Below are 8,864 nucleotides of genomic sequence, written 5' to 3'. Positions count from 1 at the left end.
CAGAGGGTTGCCTCCAAGAGAGGTTGTCTTGCACATAGGAGTATAGCTAATTTAGGTTGCCTCCAAGAGAGGTTGCCTTGCACATAGGAGGGTAGCTAATTTAGCTGCATAATGGAGAGAGTTCTGAAGATGCACATGGGCTGAATTAAGGGCTCCACAGGAGCCTTTGGCTCATTCCTTGCAGAGTTTATTAGTTGCTGCTGCGCACATGGTTAGGTTCCTGGAAGAAGTCCAGCTCTGAGGCACCTCTCGATTCCTCCAGCTTCTAAAAGTTGCAAGAAAGTGGCTCAAGCGTATTGCCCCCTCCAAGCTCTTGTGGAGAAGGACTCTCCCCCGCAGAGAGCCAGACAGGGTTTGGGAGGGGTACCTAGCCGAATGACTGCTGATTATTGAATTTACCTCCCCAATTACCAGTGAGTATCCTAGACTGTAAAGGGGGTAAATACCACAGATTGTATTATTTGAGAAACAGTATGTGATTGTGTAATTACGGGCAGGAATATAATACCATATGCACAAGGGGCAGGGTTAATTTCAGCATTTCCTGATTAACCAAGGGCATTATTGTGTAACCCTAATGTTCTCCGGATGGCTATCATTTATATGGAGTTCACATATAAGTTTATGAATATTTGGTTAAAATTCACCCATCATACTCTCTGACACAGTAATTAAAAACACCATGTTAGCTGCCAATAAAAATATTTTTATGATTTGGTAATTATTCCAAACATCATAGCCCCATACTCCTCTACCCCCTGCCCTTGTCATCTTCCTGTTCTGTATTGTATAATGCTAATCTTGATGATGGAAAAATAAATAAGTAGCAGGGAAGGCTGGAAATCTTCCAATCACAAAAGCTCCTGAAATGGAAGCAACATCCAATCTAGCCTACCACATCTTCTAGGTGGGCACTCCTTTCCTGCCTTTTAGTGATGCTTTTAGTATTCATAACAGCTGTGGAATTAAGCATTACGAACAAGAGGAAACCAACATGCAGTCTTTATTTTTCCCCATCAGTCTCAAACTACTCTGCATTGAGTTACAAAGTGAAAATGAACACACTCTCAGATGGATTTAATTTCAGCTTGGGCCCAATGCCAGACAAACCAAGTTTCCCCATTGTTAAAACTCCACACCATCTTTTCCATATCATGCATACAGCCCCATCCTCACCCCATCTTACACGCACAGACACACACACAAACACACCTCAAGAACCAGCCACTCCTACAAAACAGAACCAAATCCTCCTCCCCTGCTTTATTTGCTAGTCTCATTGATTTCCCTGGGATGACTAGTAGCGAGGATGGATTTGGTCTATAATGTAGATTTTTAATATTTAAGAAAAATGATGGCTACATTAAACATACATTTACATGTCGTAGGTATTATCTTCATAATAAACCTTTTTATGATTAAAAAAAAAAAAAGGCATTTGACACAACCAAGAAAATGTTTCAGGGAGGAGGAGCCAATTATTCCATTCAAAATAAAAGGGTTAAAACTTGATTAAAATATTAAAGCAGTAATTCAAAGTACAGTTTTGGCATAACTTTAACTAGTGAATAAAATATGGTATTTTGGCCTACAGAATCATGCAAAAAAAAACAAAGATTTCAGAATATAGAAGTATACAGCTTTCAAATGCATACAGAAAGGAGAAACATGTAACAGAAGTAGTTAAGCTTTTACATGTACAGACTAGCACCAAATCGCTGTTTACTGTAATTGTCTTCTCTCTTACCCTCTTCCCATGGACTCTGCGTGAACAACTGCACTCTATTTTTATAAAGTGCAGATAAGTTTGCTTGTATCGAAGCTGAGGCAAGTAGTGGAAAACAGGAGAGGAGGTAGATTAAATTACTGTATTTGAATGTTTGTTTTCCCTCCATCTTTTACTGTTCTCTACAAGCAGAAGCACAAGATACATGTTAAGAAATGTATAAAATGTTGATTTGGCCCATTTCACATTGGGCTTTCAGTTGCAGAATATTTTTGCCTTCCTCTGTTTGCAAAACTGCAAAAATGCTGCTAGTAGTACACTATGGAGAACCACGTGTGTACTTTCTAAAGAATTAAAAGCAACTAGCTAGGACTAAGGGTGGTTTCTTCCTGTATTGAATTTTGTGTCCATCAGCCTTCAACAAATAACAGAAGAAACTCCAGAAGTGTGCCTGCATACTTAGGATTGCCATAACAGTAATAATGTATAAAATTGTGTCATGAAGTTTCACTAGGTTTCCTGTATTCCCTTCAGTATATGACTAGTCTGAGCGTAAATAAATAGCACGCCCTACCAACAAGAATAGCATTCCTGCTAATAATGCAAAAAATACTCCTATTGGAGCCAGCATAAAAGACCAGCCATAGCGTACATAAACAGCAAAGTCTGGGCAATCCAATTTTTTCATGTTTGTGTAGTTTTCCAGATCAGCCACCGCCTGGACCCAGATCACATACATCACGACTACCAGTGAGAACAAGACACCTGGAAAAGAAACATAAGGTTTTAATGACAGTGTGAGACAAACACTGGGTGCACTTAGCGGTTATACAGTAATACCTAGAAACACATCCACACTTGTGGCCCCCTCTGCAAGGCACAGTCAGTGATCACTGGATATGTTTTGTCTTTGGCTTTCTCTGACAAGCTCTGTCTCCACCTTGCTTCTGTTTTGCCTGAAAGTCATATTCCAATGACAAAGGATATATCTATTTTTGGTGGGCAGACCGAAACACGGGTGTTTTTAGGGACAAAATTCACTGTTTTGAATTCAGTGGCCAGGGGAGGAAGAAAGGGGAGATATGATAGGATGATCTAGAAAACAAATTCTACATTTACTTCCCAAACTCTGATACTGTTTCTATCACAGACTTCTGGATGAGGTATGAAAAGGAGGAAGGGGTGGGAAATCTTTCTATTGTCTTCACCTCTCTACATTTTGCTTTTTTTTTCCTTAATGAAAAGGGCATGGTTTAGAATATTCAGAGTATTCTACTCAAGTATTTTGCAGACAAATTCAAATGTGTTCCATTCAAATCTTCCACATTATAAAAGAAGTTGCAGGCTATTAGTATTAACTACTATGAAGCAGGCTATTAGTATTAACCTCAGATTGTGCAGAACAGTTTCCTGGAATTAATCCACCACATAATTCACAGCATTTTCCCAACCACTCCTCTGAAAGGCCTTTGGATTGTTTACACATGCTAGCAATGGAAGCACATGTCCTTACAAACTTTGTTAATCTCTTTGTTACTATACACCAGAAGGAGATATAAGAATAAAGTGCTTTCCTAAGTATCAGTCGCATGCCTAATAATTTATTTTAGTTTAGAGGAATGTTCCTCTTTATTTTAGTAAGAGGAACACTTAAGAAATGCAAGCCTGCAGCACAGATGCTCTAGCAGAAAATCCACTGGAAAGCTGAGGGCACAAGTCTGAATTTTTTGCATGCTCCAGCCTGTACCCACATGCTCCCTGAGCTCCAGCTGTCATAGCACAGTTACAAGCAGCAGGGTTATCTATTCCAACACTAAGATATTAGGGGGACACCACCTATGTTTTCCTGCCATGATGCTTAGGTACCTCGTTAAAACCATAAGCCAGTGAAATACTTCTGGGAACACTTATTGCCAAACTTGAACCTACAGGCTGTAGGGCAGCAGAGTACAAGTCAAAGATATTTGAGGTCTCTAAATATTTACAATGCCACCTTGAACAAATATGACAAAACCCACAAATGCTCTGTGTAAGTACTCATGGAGAGGTATTTGCCTCCAGATCCAGCTGTCCTGGTACTCTTTCATGGTTGCCTTTCCTTATCCCCATGCTGAGATGCTGCCTCACCACCTCCTTGCCCTGCCATTGCTATCCACTTACCAGGGAACGACTCCTATCATCATTCTCTCATTTGCTTTGAGCAAAGTCAGACAGGTTAGCTGCAGCAATTTACATTGGTGACCTGTTGACATTCTTGTTGTTGCTTTATTGTCAGAATGTAATAGGTTTACATTCTGGATATCCTGAACATCTGACAGGTGAAAGCTCACAACTCAATGTTTATGAACACTACCTTTTGAAGCCAGCCAGAAAAATGAACTGAAGTAGTTAACCTGAGGCATAATCAAAAAGTGACTGAAAATCCCAAAGAATTTCCTGTCTATGAAATATACTAATATACTTCCAGGATTACATTTTTTGTGCAGGCTTGAATTCCTAACGAAGTTATTAAAACAAAACAAAACAAAAACTAAACTCTAAAAGACATAAATTCAAATTTGAAAATATTTCACCTAAGCAAAACTCAATTTTGATGGAATTTAGTGCTGCAATTGTATTAAACACACAGATGGTGAAACAATCAGAGAGAAGGATCACCTCGGGGCCAGATATAAACAAAATAAGAAATTAAATTGAAGAATCTCCAAATATAAGTCAAATTGAGCAGAAGATTCCTGTAACAGAAGGTATAATGATAACAGATAATGTAGGCAACATGGAAAAATTAGAACCAACACAAATATTTGGAAAGATACATCGATAACATGGTAAAATCCATATGAACATTGGAATTTACCTCATCGGATGGCTGTGACTGTTTAATTTGAAATGTCCAAAGTCTTCTATTTATTTTATTCTCTACAATAGAGCAATCTTAATCCAGAAGAATAATAATTACAGAAAGTAGTGGTGTATATTCCCTTACTATATCAGCAGGTAAGTATAACCAGGCCTTGCACATCTGGAATGCTTTTGACCTCCAGCAGGCACCCCGGGCAGACACAAAGCTAAACAGCCCAGTTAGTCAGAAGCATTAAAGCAGGAGTCTTTCAGAGGTGCTTTAATTTCAAAATGGGCACCCCTTGCTCCTCAGGCAGTCTGAAGCAACGTCTAGTTAGTTAAACTAGAGCCAGCTCCATGTAGGCGCAAAATAGCAAGCCAGTTCTGTGAGTGGTAAAACAACTCCAGCTAAGTTAAAATCCATCAGGTGATATCACAGCAAGCTGCTAACTTCGGCCTTTGTCAAATTCTTGGGTATGGAAATTTCGCTGAAGAAATGTATGTCAAGCAGAGATAAATGTCCATCTTTAAAACAGAAGAAAAAGGAAGGAAGAACATGTAAACCTTCTTAGTTAATTAAGGCACTAAAAAGAGTATTTAAGGGTTCTGACTACCTGCTAATGGAGGCTAATTAGTAGGTATGCTGTTCAGAGTGTTCAAGAAATGTTCTGAGCAGCAGAATCAGACTAAGTAAAAACTGGCCAAGTCCCACTGGTCCAATAGGATTCCATTTGTTAATGCCCATCTTTTCTAATTTTCACAGAGTTATGATTTCGTGGGAGTTAAGCACTTACAGGGTAGTATACTGAGTCTCCTCTATGTTGTAAATGGTAACATAGAGAAAAAGGAAAATAGAGAAACATTTTTTCACACGCTGACCTTCTGTTTTGTCTGTTTGGTCTTGTTTCCTGAGATGTTAGAGTACATTAGAAGCAGTAGTGAGAGCAGGGAAGCAGATCATATACTTCTATTATCACTAATGCATCTGCTGAAAATGTTTGATGTTTAGGGCCAGAGGCATTGGTTCCTTCCTATCCATTAAGCACTTCAGGTTGTGCTTAAATTTAAGCACATGTGCAAGTCTCTTTGACTTAAAGGGTTTTTCCTCCTGGCATCAACATTGATTGCATCAAAACACCCGATTCAAAGGCAAGTTATGAGCTTAATGAATGGTTACTATGCCTTGAATATTTATCTGGTTGTTAGAGTCTAAAAGAATTATGTTTCTTTTCAGAGGATATAACTTCATGCCTGTTTGCATTGTCTCTTTTTAATAAAACAGTGAGATGCTAGCTGTTCAAGAAAGGTTTGAAAGAAAAGCAGTATCAAGAACAGAACACTTTGTTCAGTGGACTGGGTAGCATGTAAGATTCAGATGCATATAATATGCGAGTTATTTTTTACAGACCACAAGATATTAATTTGGACTACATATTATGAACTGCAATGGACGTCAATTTACAGTCAGAACTTTATATGCTGTTTACAAAAATGTAGATCAAAAGCTGTTTTGTAGAAAGAAAAATGAAGCATAGAAAAAAAAAAATCTGATATTCAGAGGTTCTAAGTATTCACGTTTTGTTCTGGCTTTCAAAGGAGTTTTGCTCCTCAAAGCCAAGGCAAATTTGCTTAACATAAGCAGAGTTGCTAATAAACACACATCTATCCGTCTTCTGCCTCTCCATCCTGCTACCTTGTGCATACATCTACACTACTTCTATCCTACTTCTACACTGCAACATTCTGTTTTTGTTATATATACTTGGTGGTGGATTACCATTCACTGGAGCATACTTTAAACCAAAGTAAAGTCATCTGATTGAAGACATAACAAAATTTTACTAAACAGTTGTCTATTGTGGTCTGCTTAAGTGTTTTAAAGTAGCTCCTAAAAAAAAAAACAAAACACTCCAAAATCACAGAATCACAGCACCACAGGATGGCTGAGGCCCTCTGGAGGCCACCAGGTCCAAGCCCTGCCCCAGCAGGGCCACGCAGCGCAGGCTGCCCAGGCCCATCTCCAGGTGGCTTTTGAAGGCCTCCAAGGAGGAGACCCCACAGCCTCGCTGGGCAACCTGTGCCAGGGCTCTGTCACCCTCACAGTAAGAAGTGTCTCCTTATGTTTAGACAGAACTTCCTGTGTTTCTATTTGTGACCTCTTGTCCTGCCACTGGGCACCAGTGAGAAGATCTGGGCTCAGTCTTCATTGCACCCTCCCTTCAGGTATTTATACACATTGATGAGATCCCCCCTGAGCCTCCTCTTTCTGCCTGCGTCAGTTTATGTGTAGATAATAGAGTATTTTTGAAGAAAAATCATTTATTGCAAAAAGTTAAAAATTAATATGTCTTTACATCACCCCCAGTCACAAGATTTAGACTTGATTCTGAAGAATCTAGTAGAGTCACTGAAATACTGGTAACTCAGAAACATTGGCAATGACCATGTAAATGCAGAGATGAGAGTTAGGCGTTTTATTGCTGGAGAGTATTTTCTTAAATAAAGTTTGTACTGCTTGTTGAAGGCAACAGGGAGAATCCTTCTATTTATATAACTACTGCTATTCCACCCTACTTCTGCATCGACAAGTTTGCCTCACCAGCTTGTCTCTTTCCTTCAAAATATTAGTCACGGCAATAGAGTTGAGAAAGCATCCATTATAACTGTAATAGGAAACCCTATTCATTATGAAGGAGAATATGCTAAAATGAATATATATTTATTCAAGGAAATCTGTTTCTGCACTCTTGTACTTACTATCTATCATGAATGTCATGAACTCCCATGGCCAAGCTTCCAGGCAAAATCACTGAGATTAAAAAAAAAAACCTCCACAATTTCATGAAGCAGATATTTTTAGGAACAATGTATACTATGATGTATTTCTACATTTTCAGCATTTAGACCTTTTTCATAGCATGCGGATGTCCATTTGCCCTTGCCTTTTAGTGACTATAAAATAAAACAGCAGTTGCATGAATCAGGAATGATGGGGGAAATTATTTCTAGAACATGAAGTATGTCTGAGAGAGATTAAGACAAATAAATACTTCCCTCCTCCTCCTTTTTCTTTCTTTTTTTTCCATTTTGCATTTTTTTAAGAACACACATGTTTGATACACAGCTCTGTGCAATGTGATAAGACATGGACTTCTCTGAGGTCACTCTTTTCTGTCTTTTGCATTTATTCTTTTGAATTTCTTTCAAACAAATACTTGTGCATATTGCAGAGGAAAAAGAATACAGAACCTTTAGAAATGTCTATGAATTCAAGAGGCAGTTTGCTGGCCTTTAGTACTTATTCTTCCCACGTAGAAATGCCTTTCACTTGTCAATGGTGAATGGCTGTTTATGGCACGAGTCTTTTACTATGCAGACATGAAGACAAAAGGTCTTAGAAAGAATGATGTGAGCTTTTTGCTTCTGCCTAAAAGTTTAGAACTCTTTCTCTCACTTGAGGAAAACTTGCACGTCTGTGTATACCTATTTTTTTCAATTGCATTTTTCTGTCCTTGTCCTTATTATAGTTACTTCCACCTACCTTGGCCTCTTGTGACCTTTACTTTAAAAAGTATGGTTTACATTCAACTCTAAAGTATTTGCAGAGGATCCCACTTTAGAGTTATGGTAGTTGGCACACACATCTCTGAAGACAGATTTTGTCCTCATCTAGGAGCTAGAATTAAAATATCAGCTTTTTCACTCCTTTGGCAGGAAGCAGAAGTCATATTTCTAATCTTGCGTCTTCACAAGGGTGTGATTCTGTAATGCTCTGTGCACATCGTGAGGTCTTGCTTGCCTGACATCAGTACAAAATGAAAGTTTTAACTAACATCCAGACATCTTGCAAGAACAGGCCCGGGATAATCTGAATTTTATTGAAGGTTGCCCTAAGTGATTATTTTATGGCAGTTTCCCCTTCTTTTCCTATGACATTTGAAGAAATTATAGGGCTTCTTACAGTTTGCGCTACTGTAGCTGCTCTTGTTCCGTCCTCTGAGGCTGAAGACATGGAGGTGAGCTTGCAAAGAGACTGCTCAACTCATTGACTGTGGTATTGTTAAACTGATAGGCACTTTTTCCCCACAGGCATAGCACGTGTTTCACCTGTAAACTTGGGTGAAACTTGAAAGCTTAATACGGAAAATTGCTGGTCAATAAGCTGCCACAGATACTAATAATTGTGTCTGCCTCTCCATTTGTAGTACTTCAGAGGCACCACTCAAGAGGAGAAGCTTGAAGCCTTTAGAATCACAGAATCATAATATCATTCAGGTTGGAAAAGACCTCTAAGATC

At 38.8% G+C, this 8,864-nt stretch overlaps 1 protein-coding gene across 2 annotated transcripts in view; it reads right to left on the bottom strand.

Moving 5' to 3' along the window:
* Positions 1-985: 985 nt before the first annotated feature.
* Positions 986-8,864, bottom strand: part of TMEM182 (transmembrane protein 182) — a 49,856-nt gene continuing 41,977 nt past the window's right edge. For both annotated transcript variants that reach the window (XM_083843670.1, XM_083843669.1), the window contains exon 5: positions 986-2,491. In XM_083843670.1, the coding sequence (XP_083699796.1) occupies positions 2,268-2,491 (224 nt within the window). In that variant the 3' untranslated portion in view covers positions 986-2,267. The remainder of the gene's footprint in view (positions 2,492-8,864) is intronic.

Source organism: Anser anser (genome assembly GCF_964211835.1).
Source record: "Anser anser genome assembly, chromosome: 1".
Taxonomy (NCBI): Eukaryota; Metazoa; Chordata; class Aves; order Anseriformes; family Anatidae; genus Anser; species Anser anser.
Note: the sequence above shows the minus strand (reverse complement) of the source record. Positions and strands in the feature narration are given on the sequence as shown.